Source organism: Rhinoraja longicauda, chromosome 10, assembly GCF_053455715.1.
Source record: "Rhinoraja longicauda isolate Sanriku21f chromosome 10, sRhiLon1.1, whole genome shotgun sequence".
Taxonomy (NCBI): Eukaryota; Metazoa; Chordata; class Chondrichthyes; order Rajiformes; family Arhynchobatidae; genus Rhinoraja; species Rhinoraja longicauda.
The window spans coordinates 60,232,269-60,253,553 of NC_135962.1; the positions used below are offsets into that span (position 1 = coordinate 60,232,269).

Below are 21,285 nucleotides of genomic sequence, written 5' to 3' on the forward strand. Positions count from 1 at the left end.
ATAGGAAAATAACTGCAGATGCTGGTACAAATCGAAGGCATCACAAAATGCTGGAGTAACTCAGCAGGTCAGGCAGCATCTAGGAGAGAGGGAATGGGTGACGTTTCGGGTCGGGACCCTTCTTCAGACTGATGACGTTTCGGGTCGAGACCCCTCTTCAGACTGAGGCTGACTTCTGGATGAAACATTAGACCGAGGCCATGAATCTCGTCTCGGCTATGTGTAAAACATGCCATGACAATATCAGAAAAAAATGGATTTCTTCCTGGTATCGAGCCAATAGTTAATTCTCAGCCAACATCACTCCAGCAGATTAGATCACTGCTTTCCACAAATTACACAGCTTGTTTACTATACTACCAGTGACTACACTTCTGAAAAAAAAGGTCCACAATTGGTTGCAAACCATATTCAACAAAGAGGCTGTGAAAGGGCCTATGCAAACATGCAACGGTGTTCTATCTTTTATACAAACTCACATCCCTAACAACAGAATGAACCTAACCGGTAACAACCGAGGAAACATTACCAGCTAACATTCTTGCAATTCAAAATTATGAATCACGTTGATTCATTGAGTCCATTTCAAAAAGGATCAGAAAAAGTGCATAAATTTGCTCATTGGGATGTTTAACGGTTTACACAGCACTAAGATGAAACAAACAGGAATGCAGTCAAAAACCGAAGGATGATTCAGCCCACAAAAAGACACAAAGTGTTGGAGAGAGCCAGGCAGCATCTCTGGAGGTTATGGATAGGTGACATTTCAGGCCGGGACCCTTCTTCAAAATAACATGGCTTGTGAACTATATTACCAGTCGGCACCCTTCTCCACACATGCTACCTGACCTGCTGAGTTACTCCAGCACTTTGTGTCTTTTCTTTGTAAACCAGTATCTGCAGTTATTTGTGTCTACGATGATACGTCCCAAATTGGCATGTTGGCTCAGCTTCATTTTTGGGGGATGAAGTGAATTCAAACAAATATCATGTTAGTGATAAATTTGCATTTCTAGATGTCATGACTTCAGAATATCCCAAAGCCACTACAAACAAAAGAAGTACTTCTAAAGGGTAGCAGCCATGGTCAGGAAATGCAGCAATTAAGTTTGTACACACCCAAATGAGATGAAATTTCATTACAGTAATTCATTATTAAAAAAAGATACAAAGTGCCAAAGTAACTCGGCGGGTCAGGCAGCAACTCTGGAGAACATGGATAGGTGATGTTTTGGGTCAGAACCCTTCTTCAGACCCGAAATGTCACCTATCCACGTTCTCCAGGAATACTGCCCGACCCACAGAGTTATTCCAGCACTTTGTGTCTTTTTCAGTAAAACAGCATCTGCAGTTCCTTGTGTCTACATTCTTTATTGCATGGCTGAGTGATTAAAGTTGGCCAGGACACCATGGGAAACTTCACTGATGTTTGAAACAGTAACAGTAGATTTGAGAAAGATATTTCTAAACCTTGTAATTATATTAATACTGCAATTAAAATCTTTGAGTTTGTTTTGGGAGCTGTAAACTTCCTCTCTCCAATCTATCTCGTACAACTTCCCACCATAAATGATGATGGGTCAAGAAACATCGATTCCATCTAATCAAGGAGCCAGTGTAACTGTTTTGCTTTGAATTATATTCTTCCCCTCCCTATCCTCTTTGTAGGAGATACACAGATGTTGATGGAAACAGTCCACGTCCCACTTAACTGGCAGATCCCAAGCTTTCAATATGTAAAGTCAGGACCACAAATAGGAAAAGACTGAAGAAGGGTCTCGACCTGAAACGTCACCCATTCCTTCTCTCCCGAGATGCTGCCTGACCCGCTGAGCTACTCCAACATTTTGTGTCCTCAAATTGTGCTGATTTAAACCAGCATCTGCAGTTTTTTTTCCTCTACAATTTACACCCTGGATTCATTATAAAATCATAAGGGGAATAAAAAGGGTGAATGCAGTCTTTTCCCCAGGGTAGGGGAAATCAAGAACCATAGGACATAGGTTTATGGTGAAAGGGGAAAGATTTAATAGGAACCTGGGGAACAACTTGGTCACACAGAGAGTGGTGGGTAGAGAGAACGAGCTGCCAAAGGCGGTAGTAGAAGCAGGTACTATCAACAATTAAAAGACACTTGCACAGGGGCATGGATAGGAAAGGCTTAAGAGGGATATGGGCCAAACAATGGCAAATGGGACTATCTTGAATAGGGATCTTGGTCAGTATGGACGAGTTGGGCCAAAGTCAGAGCCTATTTCCATGCTGTGTGATTCTATGACAATGATGTAGAGGGTATAACTGTGAGAAGTCCTACCAGACTCAGAAACAGCACTTTTCCCCTCTTAGGAAGCTTCTGAATGGTCCTTCCATAAGCTAGGGTACTGTCACCTCTACCCCATTGCGGACATTGGACTTTGTCTCTGGAATTGATGCTGAGAACTATATTCTGCACTCTATCTTCCCCTTTGCTCTACCTATTGAACTCGAGTTTGACTTAATTGTATTTATGTTTGGTATATCTGATCAATTTGGATAGCTTACAAAACAAAGCTTTTCACAGTACATCCATGTTTATTAGGATGGCGCATTGGCACAGCAATAGAGTTGCTGCCTTACAACACCAGAGACCCGGGTTCAATCCTGACTACAGGTGCTGTCTGTACAGAGTTTGTACATTCTCTCTGTGGCCTTGTGGGTTTTCTCCGGGTGCTCCAGTTTCCTCCCACACTCCAAAGACGTGCAACTTTGTAGGTTAATTGGCTTCTGTAAGTTTCCCCTAGTGTTTAGGATGCAAAATTGGGATAACATCGAACTAGTGTAGGGTGATTGGTATGGACCTGATGGGCCGAAGGGATTTTGTTTCCATGCTGAATCTTTAAGCTAAACGTGACAATAATAAAGCAAAGTCCATTGCAAAAGAAAAAAATTGACCTTTAATGGTTCCCTGGGCAGGAATTGTAGAATAATGTACAATAAAGATACAGAGATAGGAAGGGAAGGAGGCAAGGGCAGATGCATTGCAGGGCCTCCCTGAATTTCCCTTTTATGGTCTGCATGTCACCTTTAAATGGGACTTGAGCTAACAAAATTAATGATCAAGAGTTTTTCCCTGAACGTAAACATTCCAGTCCTCTGCTGGTTTAGTTAAACATTTGGCTTCGGAGTAAGGAGGTCTCCAACCACCTGTTCAGAATCGCTCATCGACTTTTGTGCTATTAAGTTGCAGAATTTCCAATTATTCTCATCTTCCTGCCCCTGCACATTTGAACACCCAGCAGGTGACTCCAACATTTATTTCCCCAAATGCTTGCAATCCTAGTGTTACTGTTTCTTCCCCGAGTAACTACACTATGCAAAAAAAAAAGCCAAAGTGTTGGTGTAACTCAGTGGATCAGGCAGCATCTCAGGAGGACATGGATAGGTGGTGATGATTCGGGTCGGGACCGTTCTTCAGACTGACTGTAGAGGGGAGAAAGTTGGAAGAGATGGGGTCAGGACAAACTTCAGCAAGTGACCAAAGTGTACAGGTAGGGGGGAGGGGGATCAGTTTGATTCGCAGATGGTTGGAAAAAGACCAAATGACAAAGAATGTGAATAATTATAGGTGTGAAGTGTGAAACCAGAAGAAGGGATATAGATGGAAGGGGATGAGAGGGAGGGGGTGGGGAACAGAAAGGGAGAAATGGGTGCATATCTAGGTGGGGCACAGGGCAAAGAGGGGGGGAATGGGGTGTTTGTTGGTTAAATTTTATTTAACTAAAATTGGACAATTCAGTGTTTACTTTAGACGAGGTACAGAGTGGAAATAGGTCCTTAGTCCCACTGAGTCTGCACCGACCAGTCATCACCTCTTATATTAACACTATCCTACACCTAACGGAGTATCGGAATGGGAAGGGGAGTAAAAATGGTTAGCAACTGGGAGATCCAGCAGGCCTTGGCGGACCAAACACGTGTTCAGTGAAATGGACGCCGAGTCTATGGGAGTCTATGGGATTCACATTGGGACGATGGTCATCAGTGCGCCAGGCGGCCTCCTGGACCTCAAGCTAGTGACCACGTCTAGAAGGAAAGCAATACTTAGATAGTTAACCTATGTTAAAGATTTGGTCCACATTCATACATGTCTTAGTGTCAATCTATGTTTCGTGATGATCTTGTGAAATACCTTGGAACATTTATTGCTAGGCTGTCACTGTGATGCTTTCCAGCCAAGATCAACCAATTCAATGCAGATTGGTAATTAAGCCCGAGGTCTTGATTGATCCTCTCTCTGCATGCTGACTTTATTTGTGGATTAATAACTTTAGAAGCCGTGTAATAGCCCAATATTTCATCTCAACCATTAGGCAACCACTGGCTGCCTGTCATACTGCCTGCTAAACCCATCATCACATACCCAAGCTTCCAAAGGGAGTGTTTCTCAATCTTTGGAATATTATTTGCCAATATCCCTTGTTATTTACAATTAGCACTCGACTTGTTCCAACTGCCTTAGAGTCATACAGCATGGAAGTAGGCCCTTCGGCCCAACTCGTCCATGCTGATCAAGATGCCTCATCAACGCTAGTATCACCTACCCGTGTTTGGCCCATATCCCTCTAATACTTTCCTATCCATGCAGTTGTCTAAGTGTCTTTTAAGTGTTGCTGTAGGCCTTGCCTCAACTACGTCCTCTGGCATTTCGGTCCCAAATCCACCCACCTTCCTTCCTTATTAATTGAATAACAAAGTATGGAAATAGGCCCTTCGGACCATCGAGTCCTCACCGACCATCAATCACCCATTCACACTAGTTCTATGTTATCCCACTTTCTCATCCACTCCCGACAAACCAGGGGCAATTTTACAGAGGCCAATTAACCTACAAACCTGCGTCCTTTGGGATATGGGTGGAAACCAGTGCACCCGGAGGAAACCCACGTGGTCACAGACAGAATGTGCAAACTCCACAGACAGCATCTGAGGTCAGCATCGAACCCGGGTCTCCGGCTCTGTGAGGTAGCAGCTCTACCAGCTGCGCCACTGTGCCATCCCCAACTCTTCTGATTTAGCAATTATTTTTAAATGAACCAACACCAGAGAGGAAATTCAAGCAATTGAATTTTTATATGCCAACTTCACCACTGAAATGTCCAAATCTTCACATGTAATCAGAGGGACACAGCAACAATACCCCAAAGTCAATCCCTTCCAAAACTAGTAGTTTAGGTAACAAATACCAGCCTTCTTCAAAAGGTAACAGACAGCACAAACGATGATCACAATGAATGGCGGTGCTGGCTCGAAGGGCCGAATGGTCTACTCCTGCACCTATTGTCTATGTATCTAAGCACTGGGTTTCCATGTTCAAAATTTATATCGGCAAGGATTGCTGTTGGCTTACACCAACATTGAAAACTACCCAAAAAGATATTAAGAGCTGGAGTATGAAGAAGATTCATGACCAGAAACATCACATATCCATCCAGAGATGATACCTAACCTGCTGAGCTACTCCAGCACTGACCTTTTTGGTAAACCAGCATCTACAGATCTTTGGGTCTCCACTTCATCAGGTACAATTTACGATGGATTTCAAGGATGTTTTTAATTGTTGGGATCAAGGGATGGAGAAAAAACAGGGAGGGAGGTGTCGAGGAATGACACAAGCCATAGAGGCAGCTATTGGAGAAAAATAATGTAGCAGAATGATCAAGTTAGAAACTGCAATAATCATATCGTGCCAAATTTATTATTCTGTGCAAAAATCACCAATGTGATAATTTCTTTGTCAGACAATACATGAAAGTCAAAAGCATTTCCAGAATGCAATCCGACCAAGATCAGACGACATCATAAACAACAAAGCTTCAGCACTTTCAAATTGTTATTTGAACCCTCAGGAAAAATAACAGCCTTGAAATACCACTCCGGGGCATCTTTTTCCTTTAAAAAGGATACGCCAACAAGTGTGTTTTTATTTTGCTGAGTGCTTCTTTCACCTCTGGCCTTGTGGTTAATATTGATGCTGTGATCCCACCCACCTCTTAACAATCACCTCCATTAATGAAAAATACCAGCTAACGCTTGCAAGGACAGTTGTGCACAGTCAATGCTTTCCTTACTTCAAGACAATTCGTGACCACCAGCTAAATCAGGTCATCCCATTACAGGAAGGATGTGGAGGCGTTGGAGAGGATACAGAGGTACATTTAGCAGAATAATGCCTGGATTACATTTGCTACCAGGGGAGGTGGGATGAACTTGGATTGTTTTCTCTCGAGTGTTAGAGGTTGAAGCGAGACCTAATAGAAGTATATAAAATCATGAGCCACCCCAGATAGGGTGGTCAGGGTGAACCCAGGATGGAAATGTCAAAGACTAGAGGGCATAGTTTTAAGGTGAAAGGGGTAAAGTTCAAGGGAGATATGGGAAGGGGCTTTTTAAGCACAGTTGGTGGTGGGTGCCTGAAACATGCCGCCATGGGCAGTGGTGGAGGCAGATACAATAGTGTAGTTGAGAGCTTTTAAGATAGGCGTATGGACATGCAGGGAATGGAGGGGTATGGATAATGTGCAGGCAGAGGAGATTATTTGAACTTGGCATCATATTCACCACAGACATTGTGGGCCGAAGGGCCTGTTCCTGTGCTGTACTGTTCTATGTTCTATGCAAGTTTAATCCAGCATTTAGGAATTTGCTCAGTTCATTGCAGGCACAGCAGAATTCTGTGGGAGAGTGCTAATTCAAATGGACAATATGGAACCCATCATGTCAATTGTCCAGTTAATCTAATTTCCTCCTCTGCCCCCACAACCCTGCAATCTTTCCATTTCAAGCAAGTCCAATTCTCCTTTGAAAGTCACTACTGAGTCTGCCCCCACTGCTTTCACTCAGTGCATTCCAGATCATAATTCACTGTGTTAAAGAAAAAAATTCTGATGGTCTCCTTCTTTCCCCTCTCCTGTGAGCTATTTTGAGGCACTGCCAACCCTCGTGTTAAGCGAGCCGTTTGCTTCTTCCTTTCAGTATACACAAAACGAGTGTCACTACTTGTCTGCTCATGAACTAGTCGGTGTTTCTGACAATTATTCTCTTCCTCGCTTATTAAAGTCCTCCAGCCCTCACACTTATCCCTTTAATACAAGCTTGCAAGGCTCTAACATGAATACACAAGAACCCAAAAAGGTGTTCAGTTACCAGTAACAGAACAACCAACTCTCAAATAACATGCCTGATTAAGTATTCTTATCACTCCTTAACTTTCATTCTAGAAACAGCAAAGGCAAGATTATTGAGAGATAAGCAACTGCAGATGCTGGTTTACCAAAAAAATGCACAAAGTGCTGAGTAACTTAGCGGGTCTGGCAGCATCTCTGGAGAACATGGTTAGGTGACATTTCGGGTCGGAATACGTCTGCATATTGATTATTGAGATAGATACAGATCAAGGGAAGGTTGAGCAGATTATTTCTCCCAACACCTTCACTTGGGGAGAGATTCATCCTGATTTACAACAGCCCATCGTCTCGTTAGAACTGAAAAACTGCTTCTTTTTAAACAAAATCTTCTACCAATTAGATCGTTTTTACATAATATTTTGAAAGGAGAAACAATGGGACTACTTTGTATGTCTCTTCCTCTCTCCGATGGGAATTCTGAGACCCTCTTTCACAGTTCCCCCTGTGAATCTTGCTGCTCTCCTGCTCTTCAACCAAGTTACACCACCTTTCCCAGCTCACACCCCCCTTCTACAGTTGGTATGAAGAAGGCTCCCGACCCAAAATGTCACCTATTAATGTAAATATTCCCTCCACAGATGCTGCCTGGCCCGCTGAGTTACTCCAGCACTTTGTGTTTTGCTCAAGATTCCAGCATCTGCAGTTCCTTGTGTCTCCTTGGATTATGTATAGATTATTTACAGCTTGTGAAGGGTGGTCATTGTGGAACATAGAATATACAACAGCAAAGGGATAATTACCAGATAACCCATTTTGTTTTAGAGTAAAAACAGAAATTATTTGATAAACACAACAGGTAAGGCAGCATCTTCAGAGAGAAAAAAGGTCAATGGCCTTTTATCGGTAGCTAGGGGTGTTGGGACAACAGGATACGTCATTCAAACAGTCATGGCAGCACAATAAGCTCTGGACCCTCCAATGTTTTATCTGAGATGGCAAACTTTGTAAAGGAAGACTTCAGAAAGGAAGAGAGATGGGGGTGAGCAGGTGGGGCAACTAATAATGTTGGGAGAAATAAAACTGGTGAAGCTGGCACTTTAATTATTTTTAAGAAATATTGATTGAGGGACAAATATTTAGCCTGCAGACTCTGTGGGTCACTTCTGAACATTTCAAAATAATGCCATTGGATTTTTGTGCCATCCAAGGGCACTAAGAGCCTCTAAGTCCCTTGCAAAAACTGGCACCCCAAATCTAACATGTTACTATAACATCTTTTACTCCAAATTAACAATAGGATAGTGTACAATTCACTAACATTTCCATAAGTTTAAGAGCATTAACGTCATTGAGCTGTACACCACGGAAAGAGGCCCTTTGGCCCAACTCATCCATGCTGATGAAGATTCCCCATCTAAGATAGTCCTACCTGCCTAGGTTCGGCCCATATCCCTCTGGACCTTTCATATCCATGTACCTATGTAAATGCCTTTTAAATGCTGTTATAGTGCATTCCTCAACCACCTCCTCTGGCAGCTCATTCAAGATACCCACCACCCTCTGTGTGGAAAAATTCACCCTTCAGGTTCCTATTAAATCTTTCCCCTCTCGCCTTAAACTTAAGTGCTTGATTCCTCCACCCTGGGTAAAAGACTGCGCCTTCACCCTATCCCCCTCATGATTTTGTATAAGATCATCCCTCACCTCCTGTGCTCCAAGGAATACAGTCCTTGATAGTCCCTAGCCTGCCCAACCTCTCTCTGAAGCTCAGGCCCTCAAGTCCTTGTACATTATCTCAGCTTCTGGCAACTCATCCCATGTAACACTGAGAGGAATACCATGTCTCTTCAGGTCTCTATTAAATAATTCCATTTCACATGAAACCTCTTCCCTCTCGTTCCTCCTCTGTGGAGAAGACCATGCCTTATGAGTTTATACACCTCTATAAAGTCACATGAACTGGAAAGATAGCTGCTGCAGAAAGCAGATGAGAACCCACATTCATTTGAATCTCTTCTCACCAGGAAAAACATCAGCAAAACCACTTGCTTTTCCCTCCTGAATGTCAAAATTCCTTCCCTTCCAAAAAGCAAGCCAGTACCTGCCCTGCAATCTCACTGGTATTGATCACCACTTAAAATTCCCTCACCACCTTCTGCTCTCCTTTCCACAAATTGCCCGATCCCACATCGCCAGAAACCCACACCCCAAATTCCAGGGCCACACCTTTCAGTTCACCGAAATGCTCAGAATACTTTCTTCCTTCCCCTGATAGAAGCATATACAATTATGAATGGCATAGACAGGGTAGACAGTCAGAACTTTTTTCACCAGGATTCACAAATTCACAAATTAAAAATACTAGATGGGATAGCTTTAAGATGAGAGGGGCAAACATTAAAGGAGAAGTGTGGGGCAAGTTTTGTTTAAAACAGAGGGTGGTGAGTGCCTGGAATGAGCTGTTGTGGACTGTGGTAGAGGCAGATATAATAGTGGTTTAAGAGACTTTTGGCCCAATTTCTAGATGTCACCGATTCCTCGGATCATTCCAATAAATTTCTAGTCCCTGATATTCCTTGTCATGACTGACCAGTGCTTTCTGCAGGTACAGGCCAGTTTCCTTATAATTCTTAGGAAGGGCTACGCCCGTCTATGAAACTTATCATGTGGTCCAAAATTAAACACGAGTCTTTGCATCTTGTCTTGTTATCTGCAAAGATCTGTATACATAACCCTACAGATGTCAGCTCCATTTTTGCAGATACTCCCTCTCATTCTTCACTGCCAAATCACTCTCTTCCTTCCTCCCCTTCCTCCTTCATAGATCTCCTCACATTAAATTTGCCCACTGTTCACAGCCTCAGCCCCTCTCCTCTGCAGCCTTGGGAGGAGCATGGAGAAATGAGGGAGCAGGAAGAGAGTCAAGAGGTAAGTCCTCCCACCATCCATTGGACATCGACCTCCAGATGAGGGTCAGAGGAAATGCAAACTAGATTCCAGTTGTGCTGCCGTTCCCTCAGGACATATTACCCACCAGTTTCCAAATGATCTTCCGCTCAGGACCCCAACCCACCACGACATCTTATCTGAAGTGCCCTGACCCGAAATGTCATCCATCCTTTTTCTCCAGAGATGACAATAGACAATAGATGCAGGAGTAGGCCATCATGGTTGATCATCTGCAATCAGTAGTACCCCGTTCCTACCCTCTCCCCATACACCCTGACTCCCCATACCCCCTGACTGCCTGACCTGCTGAGTTACTCCAGCACTTTGTGTCTATCTTTAGTATAAACCAGCTTTTGCAGTTCCTTGTTTCTACAACTTCCCTCTTTGCTCTATCTCCTCTCCTCCCCTTCGTCCCTTCCCTTCCACCCTGCCCCACCACCTCTCCCCTCCTGTGTCCTACCCCTATACCTCCTCCTCTACTTCCCCCCCTCCCCTCCTGCCCCCAGCCCTCCCTCCCCTCGACACATTCCCGATCCCTTTCCCCATTCTGCTTGAGACTCCCCATGCACCCAGCTCTCTCTTCCTCCTGCCTTCTCCATCTCCCCTCTACTCCTCACCCTCCATACCCCTCCCTCCTTCTCTATACCCTCATCGTCTCCACACCCACCTCCCTCCTGTCCTCTTCCCTGTCATCCCTCACCCTCAACCAGACCCCTGCCTTTCCCTACCCCTCCCTCCCCATCTTCTCCCTCCAACTCAACCTCTCCCCAACTCTTGCCCTCTCCTTCCACCCACTCTCCACCAACCCCCCACCCTCAACCCCCCCAACCCTACTTCCTCCCATCCTCCCCCTCTCCCCTCATACTCACCCCCTTCCTCAACCCCCCGCTTCCTCTCACCCTCAACCTAACTCAACCCCCTCCCCAACCCCCCCTCCCCATCCTCAACACCCCTCCCCATCCTCCTCAACCCCCCTCCCCATCCTCAACCCCCTCCCCCCCTCAACCCCTTCTGCCCACCCTCAACCCCCACCCATCCTCAACCTCCTCCCCCCCTCAACCCCTTCTGCCCACCCTCAACCCCCACCCATCCTCAACCCCCTCCCCCCCTTCTGCCCACCCTCAACCCCCACCCATCCTCAACCTCCTCCCCAACCTTAACCCCGCCTCAACCCCTTCCCGCCCACCCACCTCAACCCCCTCCCCCATCCTCAACCCCTTCCCCCCACCCTCAACCCCCACCCATCCTCAACCAACCCCCCCCCCCCCCCCCGGGCGCCGCGCGCGCGGGAATCTAACGGAACTGGCGCGAGGGGCGGCCCCGCCCGGGGCGCGCAGCAACGCAGCGAGATGCACCGCCCCACCAGTGCATGCAAACCACGGTGCAACAAGGGGGCATGCAATCCCCGGGACACCGTCCTCGTGTGTTGCATCCTGAAGTGCACCGAGGGTGCAATGCATTTAAAACCACCGTGCAGCGGGACACCGCTCAGTTGCATTGCTTCATAAAATGTACCGAGGGTGCAATGCATTTAAACCACAGGACACCACCCCAGTGCATTAATTGCTTCCTAAAGTGCATCGCGGGTGGAATGCATTTAAACAACAGTTGGGGACGCCGGGCGGGTGCATTGCATTTAAACCACAGTGCAGCGGGACACCGCTCCGGTGCATTGCTACCTAAAGTGCAATGCATTTAAACCACAGTGCAGCGGGACACCGGCCGGTGCATGGTCTCCAAAAGTGCACCTCGGGTGCAATGCATTTAAACCACAGTGCAAGCGGGACACCGGCCGGTGCATGGTCTCCAAAGGTGCACCTCGGGTGCAATGCATTCAAACCACAGTGCAGCGGGACACCGGCCGGTGCATTGCTTCCTAAAGTGCACCTCGGTTGCATTGCATTCAAACCACAGTGCAGTGGGACACCGACCGGTGCAAGTCACAAATAAAAAGTGACGCCACTACATATCACTTTTGCAAGTACATTATTAGGGGCAGGATAACTGGGTTACAAACACTGCTCGCCTGCATCAACTGGCAGCATTTATTTATAAAACCGTTGCCAGCAACTACTCCGATTACAAACCGATTTTTATTTGCAACCCTGCCACAAATGCACAGTCATCATCCAACTCGTCGGGATGCTTTGCAAATCAATCCTTCCAAAAAAAGACACGGGGCGGGTTTGTATATAGCACCTGATTTAGGAAAAGCCAGGCAACTTGGCGTCTGTACTCTGGAGGTTTTTTTTAAACCCTAATCTTGTATTGCAACTCAAACCAAGGCAACTTTTTACAATTTATTTTGCAGCAAGCAATATTTTTTTTTTAAACAAAAAGTAACTAACGCGTTTATATATATAGACACAAACTTGCAACATGCAAAACGCAGCCGTTTATTGCAAGACAGGTTTTGGCGACGGGGTTTAAAATAGATGCCGATTTTGTTTTTCAAATAGAGTTTTGCATTGCCTTCATTCCACAAGATTTTGGGACCAAGATATATATATTTATTTTAAAAAGCAGTCATTCCAGTTCACGGAGGCGAAATGACAGCTGCATTGCCATTATTTACAGAGTGCAGCATGCATGCGTTCGTTGGCTGTCGTTGGGAAGGGGTGCATTTTAGAAGGGGGGTGGCAATGAGGTTATTGGGGGTCTGAGAGGCTTTGAAATTCTCTTGCACCAAAGGCAGGGGAAAGAACAAACGCGTACGGATGAAATTTAAACGCCACTTACCGGCCACGCAAAGTCAAAGGGGATGACTATCTTTCCAAGTGCGCTTTTCACTGGGAGAGAAAAAGTATTTTTCCCCAGCTCACGGCTTAATCCACTCCCAAAAGTGCAGTCTCCAGAAGTGGCGATGCGTGCCTGATATTCTTTCAAACAAATTTTAAAATAGGTGTCACACTCGTCTTTGGTGCATCTCCGATCCAGGGAATTTCTATCGCCGTCGCAGCAATCCCCGTTCTCCAATTCACCGTTAACGTTTTGCACGAAGTTAAACTTGATCTCGAAATAGCCCTTTGCAAACGTAACCTACAAACAAACAAAAAAATGTTTTTAAAAAAAGGGGGGGTGGAAAAAAAAATCATTAAGTAAAACCCTTAACCCGACGACAGCCGGCGGGGCTAGGTGTGCAAAAGAGAGAGAGAAAATAAAATTGAAAATCACAGTGCAATTATATCATCACGTACCTGAATCAAGAAAGTTGACAGCACGATAAGGTGATAAATCCTTTTAAAATCCAGCATGCCGGTTTTTTTTTCTCTGCTTGCAAGCTTTTCTAATAAATCTTCCAAAAGACTAAGAGTCGCTGACGGTCCCGACAGAAGCAAGACTCACATTGAGTTTTATTTTAAAAAGCAATGCAACGAATCCAATACTGGGATTGTTGGGGTTTTTTTCCTGGCCCCTCACTTTCCTCCCACCCCACTATCCACCTATATTTATATACAGTGTGTATATATATATATATATATATGTTTAAAAGACTGTTGTCTCTGGACTGGCTCGGTTGGAGTGCCGGCTCTGTACTGGAAGGGGTGGGATCTGGGCTTGGCTCTCTATGCTGGTGTGAGCGTATGGGGAGGGTACAAAATACCAGCCCGCCTCAGGATAGGAGGATAAGGGAGAAAGCGGGCCAGCACTGCTCGGCGCCGGTGTGTGCAGCAGGATCTTAGCACAAGGTCCCAAAGACTTGTACCACCAGCCCGGCAGGGTTTAAACGCCGAGCTGATGGGGGCTTGGGGAGGGGTTTACATGGACCTGAGTGTGAGATGGGGAGAGGTTGGCAAAGATGGGGAGGGTAAGGATCTGGGTGTGAGATGGAAAGAAGCGGGCAAAAGACCTGGATGGGAGACGGGGTTTGTAAAGACCTGTAAAGGGGGGTTAGATGGAGAGGGGAAGGAGTTGGTTGTGAGATGGGGAGAAGTTGGCAAGGACCTGGGTGTGAGATGGGAAGGGGAGGGACGTGGATGAGATGGGGTTTGCAAGAAAATGGGTGAAATGGAGAGGGGTCGGTAAGGACGGGTGAGATTAGGAGGGGAGGGATGTGGGGGAGATGGTGAGGAGTTTGCAAGGTGCTGCGTGATTTAGGAAGGGGAGGGCAAGAGTGTGGAGAGAAGGGACCTGGGTGAGATGAGGGAGGGCTGGTTGGCAAGGACCTGGATGAGATGGGGTGGGGTTTGCAGGGACCTGGGTGTGAGATGGGGGAGGGCAAGGTTTTGGGTGAGATTGTGTGGGGCGGGCAAGGGTTTGGGTGAGATTGGGTGGGACGGGCAAGGCTTTGGGTGTGATTGGGTGGGGCGGGCAAGGCTTTGGGTGAGATTGGGTGGGACGGGCAAGGCTTTGGGTGAGATTGGGTGGGTAGGGCAAGGGTTTGGGTGCAAGTGGGTGGGGCGGGCGAGTAAGGTGAAATGCGAAGGGGAGGGATGAGTGAGATGAGGAGGGGTTGGCAAGGACCTGCGTAATTTGGGGGGGGTAGGCAAATGGGTGATTGAGAGGGTAGGGACCTGAGTGAGATGAAGAATAGTTGGCAAGGACCTGGGTGAGATGGGGAAAGGGTTTTAGGGATCTGGGTGAAATGGGAAGGGTTGGAGGAGATGGAGAGATGGAGGCTAGGGACGAGGGTGAAATTAGGAGGGGTTGGCAAGGACCTGGGTAATTTAAAGAGGGGGGCAATGATGAGATGAAGAGGAGAGGGTAGGGATCTAGATGAGATGGGGTGAAATGGGATGGGGGAAAAAGGGTCAGCCGTGTGATGGGGAGGAGGCTAGGATCGAGGGTGAGATGAAGAGGGGTTGGCAAGGTCCTGGATGAAATGAGGAGGGATTTGCAAAGACCTGGATAATTTACTGAGGGGGGAGGTAAAGCAAGAGTGGGGGAAAAATTGTGGGATCCTGGGTGCAACGAGGAGTGGTTGGCAAGGAAAGGACCTCGGTAATTGAGGGAGGGCTGGGGCAAAGATGCGATAGAGAGATGGTATGGACACCTGGGTGAGCTAGGGAGGGGGTTTGCAGGGGGGCTGGGTGATTAAGGGAGGGGACAGATGCACGAGTGTGATGGGGAGGAGATGGTAGGGACCTTGGTGAGCTGGGGAGGAGACAGATGCAACCAAGAGTGTGATGGGGAGGAGATGGTATGGACACCTGGGTGAGCTAGGGAGGGGGTTTGCAGGGAGCCTGGGTGATTAAGGGAGGGGACAGATGCACGAGTGTGATAGGGAGGGGGTTTGCAGGGGACCTGGGTGATTTAGGGAGGGGACAGATGCACGAGTGCGATGGGGAGGAGATGGTATGGACACCTGGGTGAGCTAGGGAGGGGTTTGCAGGGGGCCTGGGTGAGCTAGGGAGGGGTTTGCAGGGGGCCTGGGTGAGCTAGGGAGGGGTTTGCAGGGGGCCTGGGTGAGCTAGGGAGGGGACAGATGCACGAGTGTGATGGGGAGGAGATGGTATGGACACCTGGGTGAGCTAGGGAGGGGTTTGCAGGGGGCCTGGGTGAGCTAGGGAGGGGTTTGCAGGGGGCCTGGGTGAGATAGGGAGGGGTTTGCAGGGGGCCTGGGTGAGCTAGGGAGGGGTTTGCAGGGGGCCTGGGTGAGCTAGGGAGGGGTTTGCAGGGGGCCTGGGTGAGCTAGGGAGGGGTTTGCAGGGGGCCTGGGTGAGCTAGGGAGGGGTTTGCAGGGGGCCTGGGTGAGCTAGGGAGGGGTTTGCAGGGGGCCTGGGTGATTAAGGGAGGGGACAGGTGCAAGAGTGCGATGGCGAGGAGAGGAGGAGATGCTGAAGACCTGGGTGGGATGAGGAGTGGTTGGCGCGGCTCAGCCCGGCACGGGGTCGGGTCCAGGACATGCAGCTCTGATCTGAGGAGGGCCAGCACGGCTCGGGTGGGCACGGACGGTGGGTGCGGTGAAGCTCGGTCCCGCCCGGCGCGGGCACGCGCGGCTCACAAGGCGGGAACGTCTCCGCGCGCGGGGAGGGGGGGGGCGCGATCACGGGAGCGCGCAGGTGTGAGGTGAGGGGAGGGGCGGCTCCGGTGGGTGGGTCTGAGACGGATGGATGGGAGGGAGGGAGGGAGGGCTGTGGGGGGAGGGGCGGGTGTGGGTTTGAGGGAAGGTATTGGCGGGTGTGAAGTGAGGCGAGGATGAGGGGCGGGTGTGAGAGTGAGTGTGAGGGGAGGGTGTGAGGGTGAGGTGAGTGAGGGGCGGGTGTGAGTGTGAGAGCGGGTGTGAGGGTGAGTGTGAGGCGGGTGTAGAATGAGGGCGGGTGTGAGGGTGAGTGTGAGGCGGGTGTGAGAGGGGCGGGTGTGAGGTGAGGGGCGGGTGTGAGATGAGTGTGAGGGGTGAGTGTGAGCGGCGGGGTGAGTGTGAGGAACGGGTGTGAGATGAGGTGAGTGTGATGGACAGGTTTAGGGTGAGTGAGGGGCGGGTGTGAGGTGAGTGTGATGGACAGGTTTAGGGTGAGTGTGAGGGGCGGGTGTGAGGTGAGGGTGAGTGGCGGGTGTGAGGTGAGGGTGAGGGGCGGGTGTGAGGTGAGGGGCGGGTGTCAGGTGAGGTGAGGGGCGGGTGTGAGGGTGAGGGGGGAGGTGTTAGTGTGAGGTGAGGGTGAGTGTGAGGGGCGGGTGTGAGGTTGAGGGGCGGGTGTGAGTGGGGCGGGTGTTAGTGTGAGGGGGCGAGTGTGAGGTGATTGTGAGGGGCGGGTGTGAGGTGATTGTGAGGGGCGGGTGTGAGGTGATTGTGAGGGGCAGGTTTGAGGTGAGGGGTTGGCGGGTGTGAGTTTGAGGGTGAGGGGCGGGTGTGAGTGTGAGGGGCGGGTGTGAGGGGGGCGGGTGTGAGGTGATTGTGAGGGGCGGGTGTGAGGTGAGGGGTTGGCGGGTGTGAGTTTGAGGGTGAGGGGCGGGTGTGAGTGTGAGGGGCGGGTTGGCGGGTGTGAGGTTGAGGGGCGGGTGTGAGGTGATTGTGAGGGGCGGGCGTGAGGTGAGGGTGAGGGGGCGGGACGGGGAGTTCGGGCGGCCTCGCTCGCGCGCGCGCGCTCCCTTCCCGCGCTCCGCGGCCGCTCCCCCGGGGGAGGGGGCAGGGGGGGGCGGCATTGTGACGCGAAGCCCCGCCCACTAACCGAGCTGACCAACCGGAGGCAGGCCGAGCCCCCAACCAATCGCAATGCTCGCCTTCCCCCCCCATCCGTCGTGGCCAATCAACATCGCTGTTCCAGCGCACCAATCGTAATGCTCGCCCGGGCTTTCCTCACTGACCAATCAGCGGCGGGCTTGAACAACCCTCCCGACCTATCGTGACGCTCGACGGACGGACCAATCAGAGGCAGGCCGAACCTTCCCACCAATCGCAATGCCTGCCTGGGATCCTCGTTGACCAATCAGCGGCGGAGCGAAGCCACAACCAATCAGAGCTCGCCTGACCTTGGCACGGACCAATCAGCAAGGCGCCCATTCCCCGCCAATCAGAGCTTGCTCCGCCACTGGCACCGCGCGCATGCGCGCCCCTGCACTGCTCCCCTGTTGCACAGTTTGCCCTCTGCCCTGTTGTCCCCTGTTGCACAGTTTGCCCTCTACAACAGATTTGCTGCAACACTGTGTATGTGTGACACCCTCACCAGAGCAGGTGGGAGGTTTGCGTGCAATGGCTTGCACTGCACTGGGTGTTGGTGTGAGCATGAAGTCATGGTAATGGTCAATGCTCCACAAAGGCAGGAAATGGGCAAGGGCTGGACGCTGGGCTTCAAACATCACACAGCCTCGCCCCCACCTTAATGCCTGTCATTAACATGTTCCTGGTATTGATAACTGCAAGGCAGGCACTTCCCCAAAAAGTTACTATTCTTCAATCTTTCCTTAAATTATTCACAGCGAGTCTCAGCCCAGTGCATTGGAGAAGGGAATGTCACAAAATTGTCTCTGACACTGGGCAGTGTTCCTTCTCAGGGGACAAAAGTCATGTGATAGCAGAATTAGGCCATTTGGCCCATCAAGTTCACTCCATTCAATCATGGCTGATCTATCTCTCCCTCATTCTCCATTCTCCTGCCTTCTCCCCATAACCCCTGACACCCGTGCTAATCAAGAATCTATCTATCACTGCCTTAAAAATATCCATTGACGGCTTCTGCAGCCTCCTGTGTACATTTGGTCAGCTAACATCCGTGGAAAGAGAAAAAGTGGCAGGAGAATATTCAAATGCAGAAAACAAACTACTGATTTGTTTGTAATCACGATTGTAATCATGTATAATCTTTTTGTTGATAGACACAAAATGCTGGAGTAACTCAGTGTGACAGGCAGCATCTCCGGAGAGAAGGAATGGGTGACGTTTCGAGTCACGTCACCCATTCCTTCTCACCAACAGTCTGAAGAAGTTTCCTGACCCGAACTGTCTTTCATCCACATCCACCAGAGATGCTGCCTGACCCTCTGAGTTGCTCCAGCACTTTGTGTCTCTCCTTGGTAAATGAGTATCTGCACTTCCTTGCTTCTACGTTTTGACTTGATTAAGACAAAACCCCTTCACAGGCCCACCCCAGGTAACAAACAGCTTCCGTTTTACAGACATCCATAAATTGATTTTGTCCATGTCGGAAAATACACAGAAATCGCTCAATAAAAAATAATGTGCAAGAGCCGCACAGTGTTGCAGCAATTGGGGGGGAACAGTGTAGACCTTTAATGTATGTGTAGCCAGTTCTGGTAGCCCTGCTGTAGAAAGGATGTCATTAAACTGGAAAGGATGCAAAAGGTATTTACAAGAATATTTTGGAGTCTGGAAGGGTTAAGTTATATGGGGAGACTGAATAGGTTGGGTCTTTTTTCCCTGGTGTGTAGGAGGCTGAGGGATGACCTTATAGAGGTTTGTAAAATCATGAGGTGGATAGGAAGATAGAAATCTACAATCTTTTCCCCAGAGTAGGGGAGTCAACCTTGAGGTGTAGGAAGGAACTACAGATGCTGGTTTAAATTTAAGATAGACACAAAAATCTGGAGTAACTCAGCGGTTCAGACAGCATCTCTGGAGAGGAGGAATGGGTGACGTTTCAGGTCAAGACTGAGTTACTCCAGCTTTTTGTGTCTAAACATTGAGGTCATGGGTTTAAGGTAAGCTGGGAAAGATTTTCAAAGGAGCAACTTTTACACACAGAGGGTGGCGGGCACATGGAACGAGTTGCCAGAGGAAGTGATGGGAAAGGTTTGGAAGGATATGGGCAAATGGGATAGGCACAATTTGGGCAGCACATACAAACTCCGTACAGACAGACCCAGGTTCGATCCTGACTACGGGTGCTGTCTGTACGGAGTTTGTATGTTCTCCCCGTGACCTGCGTGGGTTTTCTCCGAGATCTTCAGTTTCCTCCCACACTCCAAAGACGTGCAGGTTAATTGGCTTGTAGGTTAATTGGCTTGGTAAATGTAAAAATTGTCCCGAGTGGGTATAGGATAGTGTTAATGTGCGGGGATCGCTGGTCGGCGCGGACCCGGTGGGCCGAAAGGGCCTGTTTCCGCGCGGTATCTCTAAACAAAGCCATAAACAATTGGGCAACTTGGTCAGCATGGCTGAGTTGGACCAAAGGGCTTGTTTCCATGATGCTTAGTTCTATAGCTCTTTATAATAATACTGAATTGGATCGGCAGAACTACGATGAACCGAACTCTATTCAAGATTCAAGAGTGTTTAATTCATATGGACCAGCAGCAAAACAATTACATTCTTACTTGCAGCAGCACAACAGGCCTGTAAACACAGTATTCAGGGATAACATTATAATTTTTTTTAAATCAATAAATTAAATTAAAACCCCCAATATTCGTGAAAGAAGCCCAGTCTTTGGTGCAACCAAGACAGTTCACAGTTTAGTTAGTCATAGAGCTGTACAGCACGGAAGCAGGTCCTTCAGCCCACCTTGTCTATACCGACCACTTTGGCATATAGTCTCATCCTTCTCCGTGGATTGTCACCTTGTCGTGGTGGAGAAGCTCGTGTGGTCCTGAGATCCTGAGAGCGATGCCGTCTGGAGCTACGCTCCTGGTAGGGTCACCCATGGCAGTAAGGTCGAGGGGGAGGTCCCTGACAAAGAGCAATACAACCAAGACCTCAACGGTGGAAGATGATGGGTGACTTTAGTGGAGCGTCACAACGGCTGGGAAGGCGGATGTAGGCTGCAGCAGAAAAGGGTCCCCGGTCGTCTTGGACTCCATGCCATTGGATCCTGACCCAGATCTGTCAAGGACCGTGTGGTGGCTGTCTGTGCACCAGTCTCCCCACGTTAAACAAAGTCACGCACAGGCGTCCCGACCCTATGGAGAGGACAGTCACACTCGCTTCCAGTGACCGCCGATGATGATGATCGCCTCATCCCGTTTGCCTACATTTGGCACATGTCGCTCTTAAATGCTTCTTATTTTGTTATGACCTGTTTCTTTTACTTGTAACACAACTTCTCCCTTTCAACAAATGATCGGAAGGTGGTCAAGACAGTTGTGCAAAGGACAGCAAGATGCGATATGGAGTCAATGGCTTAGTTTAGTTTATTAATGTCACGTGTACCGAGGTACAGTGAAACGCTTTTAATGTGCATGCTATCCAGTCATCGGGAAGACTATACATGATTATAGTCAAGCTGTCCATAGTGTACAGATACAGGATAAAGGGAGCATAGTTAGAGTAAGAAATGCTGCTGTTGATGTAAGGATTTAAAAGAGAGGAGCGATTGTAATGAATGCTAGTAGATCTACCTCTGACCGGCACGCAGAGAGTCGCCTGGCTTCAGCGCCATCTTGAATAGTGTGTTGTGTTGCGTTGTATTCATGAGCTTGATGGTTGTTGGGAAGAAGCTGTTTTCGAACCTGGTGGTCACAGTTTTCCGACTCCTGCAGCTCTGATTCCGTTCCGTACATTGGCCTTGTTCTGCAGTGCCTCCTGTCAGCCAGAGAACCTGGTCCTTTGTCAGTGCCATATGGAGTCCTGTCATTGTGTATGCAGGTATACTGAATATCAGCGCGGACACAGCCCGCCTGAATTATTTATCCTTGCACATGTTTCTATTGCATACAACATAAATGTGAGGAGCCTGATGTCTCGCATCTGTTATCAAACTGAACCTCTGGCCCTTCACACTCATCTTCTTTTGGGATTGTCAAAGTTTAATGTGCGCAGTGTGTACAAAGGATGGGAGGC

General features: G+C 48.6%; 1 protein-coding gene across 1 annotated transcript in view; it reads right to left on the reverse strand.

Annotated features, from left to right (window-relative positions):
• The window catches only part of jag2b (jagged canonical Notch ligand 2b), a 228,052-nt gene extending 214,484 nt beyond the window's left edge, over positions 1 to 13,568 (reverse strand). The window contains exons 1-2 of the mRNA XM_078406964.1: positions 13,310 to 13,568; positions 12,852 to 13,151 (exon numbers count right to left, since the gene is read on the reverse strand). Of these exons, the coding sequence (XP_078263090.1) occupies positions 12,852 to 13,151; positions 13,310 to 13,366 (357 nt within the window). The 5' untranslated portion in view covers positions 13,367 to 13,568. The remainder of the gene's footprint in view (positions 1 to 12,851; positions 13,152 to 13,309) is intronic.
• Between the last annotated feature and the right edge of the window lie 7,717 nt (positions 13,569 to 21,285).